This window comes from Bufo bufo, chromosome 1, assembly GCF_905171765.1.
Source record: "Bufo bufo chromosome 1, aBufBuf1.1, whole genome shotgun sequence".
NCBI classification, from domain to species: domain Eukaryota; kingdom Metazoa; phylum Chordata; class Amphibia; order Anura; family Bufonidae; genus Bufo; species Bufo bufo.
This window is the reverse complement of record NC_053389.1, coordinates 816,419,178-816,435,706: the sequence shown is the minus strand read 5'-3', so window position 1 is coordinate 816,435,706 and position 16,529 is coordinate 816,419,178. Positions and strand designations below refer to the sequence as shown.

At 45.3% G+C, this 16,529-nt stretch overlaps 1 protein-coding gene across 5 annotated transcripts in view; it reads right to left on the bottom strand.

The window, feature by feature from the left end:
* Nucleotides 1-1,626: 1,626 nt before the first annotated feature.
* Nucleotides 1,627-16,529, bottom strand: part of LOC120986624 — a 128,240-nt gene continuing 113,337 nt past the window's right edge. For all 5 annotated transcript variants that reach the window (XM_040415288.1, XM_040415287.1, XM_040415285.1 and 2 more), the window contains 4 exons: nt 6,885-7,034; nt 6,450-6,584; nt 3,930-4,059; nt 1,627-3,881 (listed from right to left, as the gene is read on the bottom strand). In XM_040415288.1, coding sequence (XP_040271222.1) covers nt 3,667-3,881; nt 3,930-4,059; nt 6,450-6,584; nt 6,885-7,034 — 630 coding nt within the window. In that variant the 3' untranslated portion in view covers nt 1,627-3,666. The remainder of the gene's footprint in view (nt 3,882-3,929; nt 4,060-6,449; nt 6,585-6,884; nt 7,035-16,529) is intronic.

The following is a 16,529-nucleotide window of genomic DNA, read 5'->3' as shown; positions in this document are numbered from 1 at the left end:
GTGCATGCCCCAATAGGAGCTATGCCCATTGTAAATCCTTCTATAAGTCCAAAATGAAGACATAGAGGCAGCACCCAATTAGGTAATGGTGAAATAAAGATGTGTTCTAGTAACAATCAAGGTACAGGATTTCAAAAAAATACATCCTTATTTCACCATTACCTAATTGGGTGCTGCCTCTATTTCTTAATTTTGGACTGTCTGAGGATAGTTCATTAATATATGAATCCTGGAGAATGCCTCTCTGTAGAATGCAGAAACGGGAGCTCTGCACGGGTTCTTGCTGAGTGATGGCACCAACAAGAACTGGGCTCTTTCTCTCCAAGGACCGCATACAATGACTTTAAGTATTACAATTAGGTACTGCAACTGGAGGCCTCCCCCCAGGGCCCTACTATAAATCACGTCCCAGGTGTACGAAATGCAGAGTGGAGTAATGGTGTGGTCCAAATGTCTCTTTATGTGTGTCACGGTGCTCCTACCTGGATACGGCTGGATCCCAGGCTTTGGCTCTGAAGCAATAAATAGGGGGAATAATTGAGGGATTTGAAAGAAAGATTCAGTCCAGACGTTGTATGTAGTTGAACAGCAGCTTTACTTGAATAAACATTCATCAGAAACAGTCTTCAAGCTTTGTCTTGGTCCCAGCAGGCTTTAGTATTAAACTGGCAGGCTTCTTCAATAACTCTGCTTGCTTTCTCTCTCTCTGCTGTACTGACAGGCATGCTTAATATACTGTTACTTCTGTATGCCGCAATTCTCTCTTTGGTCTGACTTATGGTTATGCCAGGGAACTTTCCTCCTGGCTCCTGAGGCTTTTTACTTTGGCACCATGGCCAGGAGAGCTTAAGGTGCTCTGGCTGGCGTGGGCAGATCCAGCAGAGACGTGCCCCTGCACACCTGTCCCCTAGCAGGGGGTAAACTAGACTAACTAGAAACTGGTCCCCACCCTTCCTGCAGGAAGTGGGACTCGCCCACCTCTCTCCAGAGGGGGGGTTAGAATGGAATGGAAAGTTCCATCCTATCTAAGTATAGCTCTGCCATATTTGCTGCCACCTGCTGGTGGACCAGGCCCATTACATATGAACAGCTACATAACATTAGAAATGCAGAGTGTGGAGGACCTGGAAATAAATGCATAAGATGACATGAGGTTAGACCAATAAAGACAGTAGCAAGGTGCAGAAGTAGTGACACCACTCTGGGGTGTTACAGTACTACAAGTGGTGACCCAATGCTTAGAAAAATGATAATGGCAAATCAATGAACCCTCCTATGGATGTCTCATAAGCGCGTATGTGGTTCCTCTGAGGTGCCATCACCCCCTCTAGTTGTATTCTCCAAACTTGAGGACAGTTAGTAACTAAGTTTATTTTTTCTTCTTCTGGATCAACACTACAGGATACAAAGTTGGACTTAATAAATAAATCGAAATCCAGCTCAGCACAATCCAGGTACAGTATGTAGAGTCATTTGCTGGTAACTTGCTTTGAGCTTGACCTTCTTTACAAAAGTAAAAAGGTTCCCTCAGCTCATAGGATGAAGAACAATATAACTTTACTGAGGATTTTTTTTCCGAAGTACATTACAAGGTTAAACTCACAGGAAAACAGAGAAAGTCGTTTATACGTTTGAAACGCAGAACACACTCTAACTGTGACCATATTTTCCATAAATTTGGACCCTTGGAACTAAGTTTGAAAAGTAAAGCAGTAAAGTTATATTCGTTTTTCATCCTTTGCGCTTCTCTTATAGAAGGCTGGACTACATAGCCTTACTGGATTTCAGTCCTGTTAGGTAAGATGTTGCTATGTTGATCTACGTGATGGAATATTGAAAAAAGAGTGAAAAGCATTAACCTAAAATTTTTGGTGATTTGCCGTAGACTCAAAGGTCCTGTCCACTTCACTACGAGTGAAGTCTTACCATGCGATGAATCCATTGTTACTTCCCCTGTCGAAGGAGCACAGACTGCCAATATATATGACATTTTAGGTGTCAACATGAATTTTAAAGAAATGATGCATGTTTGCTCCCTACAGGAAATGTGAGCAGAGCGGGAGAGCGCTGCATTGACCCATACCTCTTTACACTTTAAAACTCCAAATAGGGATTTCTATCCCTTGCGGTCACGCTCCGCCTCTCTAGATCGCTTCCAAGAATTAGTGGAGAGGGATCTTTGTATTTTACAGGACAGAATTAAGATGAATGTTAATAAAAATTTAAAATATTTCAGTCCCTAGAACAAATAAAAACATGTCCCCAGGTGAACTCAAAGCTTTGCAAGAGTTAAAACAGAGACAGGATTTGATGGTTAAACAGGCTGATAAGGGGTGGGGGGGGGGGGGTAGTGTTAGACGTTCCTTCTATAGAACACAGGTGGAGAAAATGTTAGATGATGTGTCAGTATATAAAAAACTAAGTGGCAACCCCCTTTTATCATTTCAGGAAAAAATCTCACAAATTTTGGCTAGGGGTTTGGAGATGGGAATTTTCAATCAGAAAGAAATAGATTATATCGATGTACTTCATCCCATTATATCTATTTTTCACGCATTGCCAAAAACTCATAAGAATGTTTTTTCCCCCGCCTATGAGACCCGTAGTAGCGGGGATAGGATCATTTTCAGAAAAATTACCAGAATGGGTAGATTCCCTTCTCCAACCCCTTGTTCCACTTTTTCTGGATATATCAGGGACACCAGGTCGGTCTTGCAGGCGTTTGAGGATTTTGAATGGAGAGACACGTGTGCCTGGATCACGGCAGACGTGGTGTCCCTGTATACTAACATTCCACATAACCTTGCGTTAGTGGCCCTTCGATGGTTCCTGCGAATAGAGGGGCTTTCTGGATGTTCCAGTTAAGTACATGTTTTCCTACAGGTTTAAATAAGAGACGTGATTTGATCTTACAGCATTACTGATAAAAAATTCTCCGCTAACCATTGCATTGTTTGGATCTTTGATTTTATGAGAATGTGAATGTTTTAAGGAAGAATATCATGTGTTCTGATTTTATTAATTAGTTTCCGATCCTGTGACACCTTAATCATTGTGGATAGGTGCAGGAGGAGTATATAGAAAACTTTAATATATGTGATGCATGTCATGATTAAGGTCCGAAACGCGTAGACTATTTCTTGCACTTTAGAGTTGGAAGTTTTTACTGCACTGCAAATAAAGTACTCACTGTTGTTTAGAGCTGGACTTTTCACTCTTTTTTCAATTTCCAGGCAGCACCCGTGTCCAGGGTGATAACCGAGCTCACAACAGATGTAACAGGTGAGAGCTGCATTTGTTTTATTTAGTAATTATTTTTGTATGTGATGGAATAGTTATGGATGTTACCCTCGTGGCTAAAGTTTTGAAAATGAAAAAAATTACTTTGGGAATTTGTAAACTCAAGGATATAAAAAAACATTCTTGAAGCTTTGGCATAGTTTTCAGCTTAGATGTCCATATCAAATAGAACAGCTAGAGTATACTATGGCCTAGTACATGACATGGATAATAGTCTGTGAAGAACTGTCAAAGAGAACCAAGAAATCAGTATAAGGTCTAAGTGAGATCACAGAGACAGATGTTGGGGTGGCTGAGGATTCTTACATAGGGTAAAAGTGACTGACTGTCACAATGATGGTGAACACAAGAAATGAAGAAACACAATTAACCACAGCCCCCTCCTCCACCACCACAGTCTCCTCCTCCACCACCACAGCCCCCTCCTCCACCACCACAGTCTCCTCCTCCACCTCCAGAGTTCCCTCCTCCACCACCACAGTCTCCTCCTCCACCTCCAGAGTTCCCTCCTCCACCACCACAGTCTCCTCCTCCACCTCCAGAATTCCCTCCTCCACCTCCACAGTCCCCTCCACTAAAACCTCCACCAAAACCTCCACCAAAATCTCCACCAAAACCTCCACCAAAACCTCCACCAACAGGATGTCCATTGAAGCCTCCATGACCCCAACGGTGGTCGTCATCGTGATTGGCAGTGTTCCGACGCCTGTGATAAGCCGAGGAGCTGCTGCTGCTGGACATTTTACTCAGTTGATATCTCTGTTCAGAAAAGGGGAAAAAACAACATAAGATATAATTATCAAAAGAATAGAGAACATAGTAACCGGTGTAACATCTTCTTATTTATATCTGCTCTGAAATGGTTCATCTCAAGATGTCTGTTATACTGTATGTGAATGAATTGTTGTCAGTTTGTTATTGCCCTGTACCCCAAGTGTCAGTGTCATTATCCTGTAGTACCCCAAATGTCAGTGTGTTATTATCCTGTACCCCAAATGTCAGTGTCATTATCCTGTACCCCAAGTGTCAGCGTGTCATTATCCTGTACCCCAAGTGTCAGTGTCATTATCCTGTACCCCAAGTGTCAGCGTTATTATCCTGTACCCCAAGTGTCAGTGTCATTATCTTGTACCCCAAGTGTCAGTGTCATTATCCTGTACCCCAAGTGTCAGTGTCATTATCCTGTACCCCAAGAGTTAGTGTCATTACCCTGTACCCCAAGTGTCAGTGTCATTATCCTGTACCCCAAGTGTCAATGTCTCATTATCCTGTACCCCAAGTGTCAGTGTGATTATCCTGTACCCCAAGTGTCAGTGTCATTATCCTGTACCCCAAGTGTCAGTGTCACTATCCTGTACCCCAAGTGTCAGTGTCAGTATCCTGTACCCCAAGTGTCAGTGTCATTATCCTGTACCCCAAGCGTCAGTGTCAGTATCCTGTACCCCAAGTGTCAGTGTCATTATCCTGTCCCCCAAGTGTCAGTGTCATTATCCTGTACCCCAAGTGTCAGCGTTATTATCCTGTACCCCAAGTGTCAGTGTCATTATCCTGTACCCCAAGTGTCAGTGTCATTATCCTGTACCCCAAGTGTCAGTGTCATTATCCTGTCCCCCAAGTGTCAGTGTCATTATCCTGTACCCCGAGTGTCAGTGTCATTATCCTGTACCCCAAGCGTCAGTGTCATTATCCTGTACCCCAAGTGTCAGCATTATTATCCTGTACCCCAAGTGTCAGTGTCATTATCCTGTACCCCAAGTGTCAGTGTCATTATCCTGTACCCCAAGTGTCAGTGTCATTATCCTGTACCCCAAGAGTTAGTGTCATTACCCTGTACCCCAAGTGTCAGTGTCATTATCCTGTACACCAAGTGTCAGTGTCATTATCCTGTACCCCAAGTGTCAGAGTCATTAGCCTGTACCCCAAGTGTCACTGTCTCATTATCCTGTACCCCAAGTGTCAGTGTCATTATCCTGTACCCCAAGTGTCAGTGTCATTATCCTGTACCCCAAGTGTCAGTGTCATTATCCTGTACCCCAAGTGTCAGTGTCATTATCCTGTACCACAAGTGTCAGTGTCATTATCCTGTCCCCCAAGTGTCAGTGTCATCATCCTGTACCCCAAGTGTCAGTGTCATTATCCTGTACCCCAAGTGTCAGTGTCATTATCCTGTACCCCAAGTGTCAGTGTCATTATCCTGTACCCCGAGTGTCAATGTCATCATCCTGTACCCCAAGTGTTAGTGTCATTATCCTGTACCCCAAGTGTCAGTGTCATTATCCTGTACCCCAAGTGTCAGTGTCATTATCCTGTACCCCAAGTGTCAGTGTCATTATCCTGTACCCCAAGTGTCAGTGTCATTATCCTGTACCCCAAGTGTCAGTGTCATTATCCTGTACCCCAAGTGTCAGTGTCATTATCCTGTACCCCAAGTGTCAGTGTCATTACCCTGTACCCCAAGTGTCAGTGTCATTATCCTGTACCCCAAGTGTCAGTGTCATCATCCTGTACCCCAAGTGTCAGTGTCATTATCCTGTACCCCAAGTGTCAGTGTCATTATCCTGTACCCCAAGTGTCAGTGTCATTATCCTGTACCCCGAGTGTCAATGTCATCATCCTGTACCCCAAGTGTTAGTGTCATTATCCTGTACCCCAAGTGTCAGTGTCATTATCCTGTACCCCAAGTGTCAGTGTCATTATCCTGTACCCCAAGTGTCAGTGTCATTATCCTGTACCCCAAGTGTCAGTGTCATTATCCTGTACCCCAAGTGTCAGTGTCATTATCCTGTGTAAATGTAATTGTTCTATGGGAATCTTACAGTATATGTACTGTGTAACCTGCATGAAGTGTTAAGCCACAAACAGAATGATGTTTACAGAATCAGAGAGAGGCCATTTCAAGAAGTACAGCCCCACTGACTTTGAACAGCTTTTGTAGGAATCTGATGGACATTTTCCACCAGAACAATCATCAGATAGTTTCCCTCACACTTACGGACACACACACGGCTGGAGCTCCTATCTGTGGTAAATGTGTATGTTTGTGCATATTTATAAGAAATACTTTTTGACTACAGAGCTGGAGATGGAATAGCTCAATGTAGATCCTCACAGTTTTTTTCCTAGGACCATCCCTGGTATCTACAACTCACCATGTACACGAATGCAGCCAAGATAAGAGTTTTCAATGTAGCCTCCATGTCCATGGGAAACTGGAAAACGACGTCACAATTTTGTCCCTGCGTAGTTATCGTGGCCACAGGACAAGATCCATTTACACTGAGTATCTGTGGAAAAGTTAAGGATATTTACTCAATGTTTTGACTTGGATATTCAACTGAAGTTAACGACATACATTCATGCAAGGAAATCAACGCATCTCTGCCTCAAGGATGCTTGCTTGTGTTCTTTGGTGATGGAACACCACACGGCACACCTTCATATGAATAATTCATGGATGGACCTTAATAAATGTTGTACCATGGATGATGCAACCATCAGAGAAAAAGAATCACTGTCTGCAAATGACTTTAAAGAAACCAATGGGCCTCCTGCATTACTTGATGCCTTCAGATTTTAAACCTCACCTCAATAATTTTCTCAGAGCCTGATAAGGGCAGCTCAGCAGTGAACACAAGCTCTCCAGAGTTCATTCGGATGGAGACACTCATTTTCCGAGTAAAGTTTTTAATGTTGATGAAACCGATAGTGCACGCAGGAAAAACAGAGATCCTTACCTGGGGGAAAAGAAGACAACTTTTTGTGAATTAGACCCAGTAATCAGCTGGACAGTGTGGGTCGGGCATCTGGTAGCTCTAGTGATCAGTTGTTATTGTTGGGAAAGTTATAGCTAGAGATGAGCGAATCGAAGTTGACAAAGTGGAATTCGATCCGAATTTCAGGGAAAATTTGATTCACACCGAATCCGAATTTCCTCACGCTTCATGGTAACGAATCACATTTTTTCCTAAAATGGCTGCTGAACATGTTAGGACATGGAGCAAGGAACTCTGTGAATGAGGGATTACCCACAATGCCATGCATGTAGCCAATCGGCAGCCAGCCAGCCCTGTGATGTCACAGCCCTATAAATAGCCTCAGCCATCTTGGATTTTGCCATTTTCCAGTGTACTTAGTGCAGGGAGAGATGTCAGCAGGCGCTAGGGACAGTGCGAGGAAAGACTTTATTGTGCTGAAAAAAAGATTTACAAGTGCAGGGAAAGATTATTCAAGGTGCAGGGAAAGGATAGGGAGGAATCATTCCACAGTATTAAAGCAGAACAGGGTCCAATAGGAGAGTGTACAGCCTGGGTAATGGGAACAATCCTATTACACCTTGCTGCACTGACTGGGGATCTAAATTGCCATTGTAGTGCTGTTTTCAGGTTTGCAATAGATGATACCTCTAATTCCAGCAAACCTTGCTTGTTATTGGGGTGCAAGTGCCATTAACAGGGTGTATTACTAGGGAATATTTGTACGTCTTATTAGCCGTTGTGCGGTGCAGTTATATGTTCTAAAGCCCTTTTTGGCTTGTATTAGTGGAAAAAAATAAGGGCTTATTAGCCGTTGTGTGGTGAGGTTAGTAAATGACAGCTTTTTTGGGGTGTATTAATTTCCTTTTTATTTATTTATTTAATCTAACAGTATGTCAGACAGAGAAGTGACAGGCCCTACACAGGGGACTGGCAGAGGCCTAAATATTTCTGGCACAGGCACAGGTCGCAGCAGAGTAAAGGGCCGTGGCTTCCTGTATAATGTTTGTGCATAATTGTATTGAAACTGTCATTTGGTAGACTAGAGGCCGCTGTTTCCCCACACACCTCAAGTGACTGCTGGATTTCAATATGCAAAGAGACCGTCCCCTGGCGCCAGTGGTGCCGGATTAGGTCCCAGCCCAGGGTGCACAGGCACAATACCAGCTTGCCCCAACAACATGGCTACCCCAGTATCATACATCCCCGTAGGGGCACTGCTGCGTCATCTGCAAAAGTATGACCTGACATTGCAGGGCTGGAATGAAAGGGTGCGAAGTGCGGTTAAAATGTGTAACCTGACCTCCGAACTGCAGAGGTTGCATTAGGAGCCCTAGAGGGTGACTTCCGGCGGACAGTGATGGTAAGGCCTGACTCCAAGAGAGATACCCTAGTGAAAATATTCTCCGTGTTAGAGAGAGCCCAAGGGGGGCGTGCCAAAGTGGTACAGTTATGGAGTCACTTCTTTAACCGATCCCAGCAAGAGGACGAGACCCTGATGCAATATTCCAATGCTTTACAGGAGATGCTGAATGAGATACAACGATGAGACCATGGGCGCCTTCCGGGAGGTGGACCAGCTACTACGAGATCAGTTCATAGTGGGGCTCTTTAATAAATTCTTACTAGACAAATTACAAGAGATGACCCGAACAATGAACGACATAACATTCTACAACGTCTACTTAGCCGGCGTAGAGAGAGAGGAAGAGCCCATACATGCGGCAGCGAGAGTAGTGAATAGCACGCATGTTACAAGGGACTGTTCGGAGTCTGAAGAATCGGAGTCCTTAACCTCTTAAGGACATAGGGCGTACAGGTACGCCCTTGTGCCCTGGTACTTAAGGACACAGGGCGTACATGTACGCCCTGTGTATTTTCGATCACTGCCGTGCGGCAGTACAGTGCAATATATATTGTACTGTACTGTATTATACAGACATCAGACCCACTGGATCTTCAAGAACCAAGTGGGTCTGGGTCAAAAAAAAAGTGAATAAAAGTGAAAATAAAGTAAAAATCAAAAAACACATTTATCACTGATTAAAAATGAAAAAAATAAAATTCCCTACACATGTTTGGTATCGCCTCGTCCGTAACGACCTGATATATAAAACGGTCATGTTACTTTACCCGAACGGTGAACGCCATAAAAATAAAAAATAAAAAACTATGATGAAATTTAAATTTTGCCCACCTTACTTCCCAAAAAAGGTAATAAAAGTGATCAAAAAAGTCGCATGTACGCCAAAATTGTAACAATCAAACCGTCATCCCGCAAAAATCATACCCTACCCAAGATAATCGCCCAAAAACTGAAAAAACTATGGCTCTTAGACTATGGAAACGCTAAAACATTATTTTTTTTGTTTCAAAAATGAAATCATTGTGTAAAACTTACTTAAATAAAAAAAAAGTATACATATTAGGTATCGCCGCGTCCGTATCGACCGGCTCTATAAAAATATCACATGATCTAACCCCTCAGATGACCACCGTAAAAAAATATAAATAAAAACGGTGTAAAAAAAGCCATTTTTTGTCATCTTACATCACAAAAAGTGTAATAGCAAGCAATCAAAAAGTCATATGTACCCCAAAATAGATGCCAATCAAACCATCATCTCATCCCGCAAAAAATGAGACCCTATTTAAGATAATCACCCAAAAACTGAAAAAACTATGGCTCTTAGACTATGGAGACACTAAAACATTTTTTTTGTTTGAAAAATGAAATCATTGTGTAAAACTTACATAAATAAAAAAAATTGTATACATATTAGGTATCGCCGCGTCCGTGACAATCTGCTCTATAAAATTACCACATGATCTAACCTGTCAGATGAATGTTGTAAATAACAAAAAAAAAACGGTGCCAAAAAAGCTATTTCTTGTTACCTTGCCGCACAAAAAATGTAATATAGAGCAACCAAAAATCATATGTACCCTAAACTAGTACCAACAAAACTGCCAACCTATCCCGTAGTTTCTAAAATGTGGTCACTTTTTTGGAGTTTCTACTCTAGGGGTGCATCAGGGGGGCTTCAAATGGGACATGGTGTAAAAAAAAAACAGTCCAGCAAAACCTGCCTTCCAAAAACCGTATGGCATTCCTTTCCTTCTGCGCCCTGCCGTGTCCCCGTACAGCGGTTTACGACCACATATGGGGTGTTTCTGTAAACTACAGAATCAGGGCCATAAATAATGAGTTTTGTTTGGCTGTTAACCCTTGCTTTGTAACTGGAAAAAAAATATTAAAATGGAAAATCTGCCAAAAAAGTGAAATTTTGAAATTGTATCTCTATTTTCCATTAAATCTTGTGCAACACCTAAAGAGTTAACAAAGTTTGTAAAATCAGTTTTGAATACCTTGAGGGGTGTAGCTTCTTAGATGGGGTCGCTTTTATGGAGTTTCTACTCTAGGGGTGCATCAGGGGGGCTTCAAATGGGACATGGTGTCAAAAAAACACTCCAGCAAAATCAGCCCTCCAAAAACCCAACGGCGCACCTTTCACTCTACACCCCGCTGTGTGGCCATACAGTAGTTTACGGCCACATATTGGGTGTTTCTGTAAACGGCAGAGTCAGGGCAATAAAGATACAGTCTTGTTTGGCTGTTAACCCTTGCTTTGTTAGTGGAAAAAATGGGTTAAAATGAAAAATTAGACAAAAAAATGAAATTCTCAAATTTCCTCCCCATTTGCCAATAACTCTTGTGCAACACCTAAAGGGTTAACAACGTATGCAAATCAGTTTTGAATACCTTGAGGGGTGTAGTTTCTTAGATGGGGTCATTTTTGGGTGGTTTCTATTATGTAAGCCTCGCAAAGTGACTTGAGACCTGAACTGGTCCCTAAAAATTTTGTTTTTGTCAATTTCTGAAAAATTTCAAGATTTGCTTCTAAACTTCTAAGCCTTATAACATCCCCAAAAAATAAAATATCATTCCCAAAATAATTCAAACATGAAGTAGACATATGGGGAATGTAAAGTCATCACAATTTTTGGGGGTATTACTATGTATTACAGAGGTAGAGAAACTGAAACTTTGAAATTTGCTAATTTTTCAAAATTTTTGTTAAATTAGGTATTTTTTGGTGCAAAAAAATAATTTTTTTGACTTCATTTTACCAGTATCATGAAGTACAATATGTGACGAAAAAACAATCTCAGAACGGCTTGGATAAGTCAAAGCGTTTTAAAGTTATCAGCACTCAAAGTGACTCTGGTCAGATTTGCAAAAAATGGCCTGGTCCTAAGGTGTAAAAAGGCTGTGTCCTTAAGGGGTTAAAGGATGTGGTCCAGGCCCTGTGGGCAGAATTGAAAGAGCTTCGTCTGGAAGTGACCTAGATAAAGGCAGAGCCGTCCCGGCCTCCGGAAACGGTCCCCACACCTCATGCCACTCCACCCAGAACAAACCCAGATGAGGAGGCGGGCTTGGGCTTGCCAAAAGTACGGCCATATGGCCAGAGAGTACCCAGAACAAGTAGCGTCTGAGCCGACGTTAAACTTCCAACAGCTGAAGTAGCTGGGCGTCCTGAGGCGGTGCACCAGAAGTTAAGCCCTCTGCGTAAAGAACATGATCTGTATGCCAGCAGCCCCGTATTAGAAGCCGAGTTGGAAGGCCGGAAGGTCTGCTGCCTCGTCGATACAGGGTCATAGTGCACCCTTATGCCTCTGTAGTTCTTCGAGAGGCACTTACAGCATATGATGGAGCCCGAAAATGGTAGCGTCATCAGGCTGACAGCTGCCGATAACAGAGAGATGGGTGTCCGCGGGATAGTCTGGATGCGGATCTGACTGTTTGGGCAAGACATCGACAAGAAGGGGGCCGTGCTGATGGACTATTCGTCCTGGAAAGGAATGGACGTGACCCTGGGCATTAATGTACTGAGAGACCTAGACCATCAACTCTATGCCAAGGAAGGGCGGAAGTATTGGCAACGGGCCACCACACACCGGCCTACCCAGAAGGTTTTACAACAGACGGTGAGGAGCTATAGCCTGCAAAAGAGTAACATGTCCGGTCGGACCATTGAAGATCTGAGGGTGCCACGGAGGAACCCGGTGAAGATCCCCCCTAGACAAGAGCGAATATTGATGCTGCCGGTGGGGGCTGGACGATGATTGAATGGACTGGAGGTCCTGATCGAGCCCGCTTATCAAGAAGAAACGCAGACTCGCCCACTGGTAGCCCGGGCCCTCGCCATTGTGAAGGATGGATGTGTGCCTGTACGCTGCTGTAATGTTGAGGACTGCGAGTTAACCATCCCCAGAAACACCCTGCTGGCCAGTTTATGTGTCCGAAGGGGGTATCGCTCATCAAAGGGGCTTCAAGCTACAGCCTGATAGGAGATCAGCCTGGACCTATGCTGTGGACATCCATTCAAGGAAAACCCCGACAGCGGAGTGGAACGGTCAAGTGATCATGGCCCAGATGGGGGTGGAATGCATAACTCTGACCCTGGGGGAACAAAAGCTGCTGGAAGACACCCTTTGGGAATTTCAAGGGGCCTTTATGAGACATGACAAGGACTTTTGGTGTGCTACTGCCATCGAACACGAAATCCCAACCGGCGATGCTGCACTGATCAGGGAACGATACTGGCAAATCCCACCTAAGATGTACCAGGAGGTGAAAGATATGATGGCCAGCATGTTGGAGAACCGGGTGATCCAGGAGAGTCAAAGTCCGTGGGCTGCTCCGGTAGTCTTGGCGTGGAAGAAAGATGGGAGTCTCCGGTTCTGCGTGGATTATCGGAAGCTGAATGCTCAGACTGACCGGGATGCCTACCCCCTCCTGCGGATTGAGGAGTCATTGTCAGCCCTAAGCCAAGCAAATTTCTTCTCGACTCTTGACCTGGCTAGTGAGTACTGGCAGGTGCCGGTGGCCAAGAAGGACAAAGCTAAGACGGCATTCATTCTACCTATGGGACTCTACGAGTTCAAACAGAGGCACTTTAGCCTCTCCAATGCTCTGGGGACATTCCAGCAATTGATGGAACACTGTCTGGGGGACCTCAACTTCGAATCAGTATTGATATACCTGGATTACATAGTAGTGTTTGGGGCCTCCTTTGAAGATCACCTCCAGAAGCTGCGACAAGTCTTGGGACGGCTAAGAGACCATGGCTCAAGATCAAGCCCTGTTCCGACAGCAGATAGAGTAATTAGGACATGTGGTCACCCAGAAGGGGGTAAAGCCGGCCCCCAGCAAGGTGGAGGACGTTCAGAAGTGGCCCAGGCCAAGTACACTACGAGAGGTACGGGCGTTCGTGGGACTGGCTGGCTACTACAGGAAGTTTATGGACAAATTTGCTCATCTAGTGGGCCTGTTAAACGAGTTGCTAAAAGGCACAGCTGGGGGCCCAAAGAAACATCCCATTGACTGGGGGCCCCGGCAAAAAGAGGCCTTTGAAGCGGTGAAAGAGGCGCTGACCAATGCCCCGATCATGGCCTATACGCGATTTGATACCCCATTCCTGCTGTATACTGACGGAAGCCTACATGGTCTGGGGGCCGTACTATCCCAAGTCCAGGATGGACGGGAGAGAGTCATCGCCTATGGGAGCCGGTCCCTAAGAGAGTCAGAACGCAACCCTGATAACTATAGCTCCTCTAAACTGGAACTACTGGCACTGGTGTGGGCCATGACCGAAAGGTTTGCGAAATACCTGACTGGTTCAGAAGTGACCGTTATGACAGACAACAACCCGTTACCACACCTGGAGAATGTCAAGCTCGGTGCACTCGAGCAAAGATGGTTGGCCTGCCTTTCTAATTACCAATACCGCATCAAGTTCCGGTCCGGTAGGGAGAACGGCAACGCGGATGCAATCTCTCAAGTTCCAGTAGGACAGTTGACTCAGAGAGCCGATGAGGAGTTAGAGGAAACTGAAACTCCTGATTTTGGTCACTTACCTCTGTTCCCAGATGTAACAAATTCAAGTGGGGTGGCATCTGGAATAACCCTGGTGGTAGGGAAAATGTTGGCTGATTGGGAGAGAGTCCAGAATGGCTGCCGGGATTTGTGGAAAGTGAAAGAATGGGAGCAAGATCTGGCCTCGGCCAAAAGAACGAGCCTGTCTGACCCCAGAGGGTCAGAAGTTGTTGAGGCAGTGGGACAAGCTGTCAATTACCCAGGGCCTCATGTGCCGGACCATTTACTTACAGTCAGAGCTGCAGTACCGGCAACAGATTGTCATTCCCATGTCCTTGGGACCAGAGGCCGCCAGGGAAGCTCATGAAAGCGAGCTCATTTCGGGAGCGACAAAACGTTCAAGTGACTTCAACGGCTGGTATACTGTCCAGATCTGGCCGACATGGTGGCCGCAGCATGTCTTAAGTGTCGATCCTGCGGGCTGAGAAAGAGTACAGCGGGCTCCTGTGCAGACCATCCGCACCTCAGCACCCCTTGAAAATCTGATGATCGATTATGTACAGATTGGATACTCTACCTCGGGACACTTGTACTGTCTAGTCATGACAGATCATTTCACCAAGTATGTGGAGGCTGTGCCCACCAGAGACCAAACCGCAGTCGGCCACCGAAGCTGTCTGTAAACACTTTATGCAGGTGTTTGGATGACCACGGAGGATACATTCTGTCCAGGGAGCATGATTTCAGGGTACTCTAATGAACTAACTGTACCAGCTGTATAGGATTGAACGCTCCCGCACCACTCCATATCATCCACAAGGAAACGGGGCGTGCGAACGCTTAAATTGCACCTTGCACCTTGCTTCAGATGCTGTGGAAGACAGTCAAAAAGCTTGGTGGCCCGCGTACCTTCCCGAGTTGATGTGGGCCTATAACAACAGGGTACACAATACCACCGGATACTCTCCACATATGCTCATGTTTGGAAGAGCCAGACGCGAGATTGAAGATCTCCACATGCCTAAACCGATGGAGCCCCCACGAGAAGTACCAGCGCATGGGTGCAGGAGCCCCACTGCCGGCTGAGAGCGGTTCACAAGGTTGAGGAGGAGCGCCTGGGACAGGTGGTACACCATAACCCAAGACCAGTGCAGAAATATGGGTATGCCTTGGGTGATCGGGTGATGGTCAAAGCCAAAACGGTTGTCTGGGAAGTTGGATTGACGGTGGGAGGCGGTTCCATATACGGTGAAGAGAAGGGTAGACTACGCTATTCCGGTCTATGAGGTAGAGCCAGTAGGGACATAGGGACCCTTACAAAACTTGCACCGTAATATGTTTAGACGTTGCAATTTTGATGAGCCTGTGTGCGTGGAGGGGGTGCCTCCTCACGCTCAGAGTATGAAGGAGAGTCTCTCAGATGAGGAAGAGGAGGAATGGTAGGTTGTCCCTGCCAAGGTGTCCACAGAGATTCCGACTGTGGCAGGTTTGCCACATAGGTGTAATGCTGAGCAGTCAACAGCTCCTCCCTTGTCAAATATGCCTGACATCCCCAGTATTTCTGAGCCCCTCAATCTGAGAATGTCAGCGAGGCCCAATGCTGTTGTGCCTCCACAGATACATCCTCTAGTGGGGTGGCATGTGAGATTGTTAGAACAGCTCTTCCTGTATAATGTTTGTGCATAATTGTATTGGAACTGCCATTTGGCATTTTGGGCAATAGAGGCCTCTGTTTCCCCACACAGCTCAAGTGACTGCTGAATTTCAATATGCAAAGGAGCTGATGACTCATGCAGGCTGTTTTCTGAGAAGAACAGGAAGGAGAGAGTCAGACATCTTGGGAGGATGGTGTGTGTGAGACACAAGCCAGTCTCAACACGGCATTGGAGTGTCCTGCATTGATCGTGGTGATAGTAGAGAGGGACTGTCACCCGTTCCGTACCCAGTTCCTATCCTCAGGAGAAGGGATTGTCTCCAGCAGAGCTGATTGGAGCTTTGAAAGAAAGCCGCAGGTGTGCTTACAGGCCTGGAACTATACTGATGAGAGACATCCTCTGTTACCAGATGGTATCAGGTCAGTGAACCCGGGTTTTGTTGTGTTCATCGCACTGTTTTAGTGGTACCTGAAGAATTTGAGACTGAGCTTGTACCTGCCATTAGTTAGATAGGTAGGATCTGTATTCGGCAGGCTGCCCGGGATTGTTTGTGGCACAGTATCGACTTTTCAGGCTCTGCTGTGTGCGCCATTGGTCAGGGTTGTTGCATTCCACGGCAGAGTATCGACTTTTCAGGCTCTGCTGTGCACGCCACCGAGTTAGGGTTGGCTAGCCAGACTAGGACAGGACTCAAGGGTGGGGAAATATTATTGTGTATTCTTACATCGTTATGTTGGTTGTCAATGTTTAGTAAAGTTTTATTGGTTACTAAAAGATGGAGTTTGTGTCGCTTTTCTCGTCTGTGACTTCGCTGTATCCTGGGGAGCCCACCCAGGTACACAGCTTACAGCAGCAGGGGTCACTTCGAGAGGCCTGAGCTCCTGGTGGAATCTAGCGGTTGTGTCTTGACCAGCAACCCAGCAGTTCTTGAATGGTTGACTC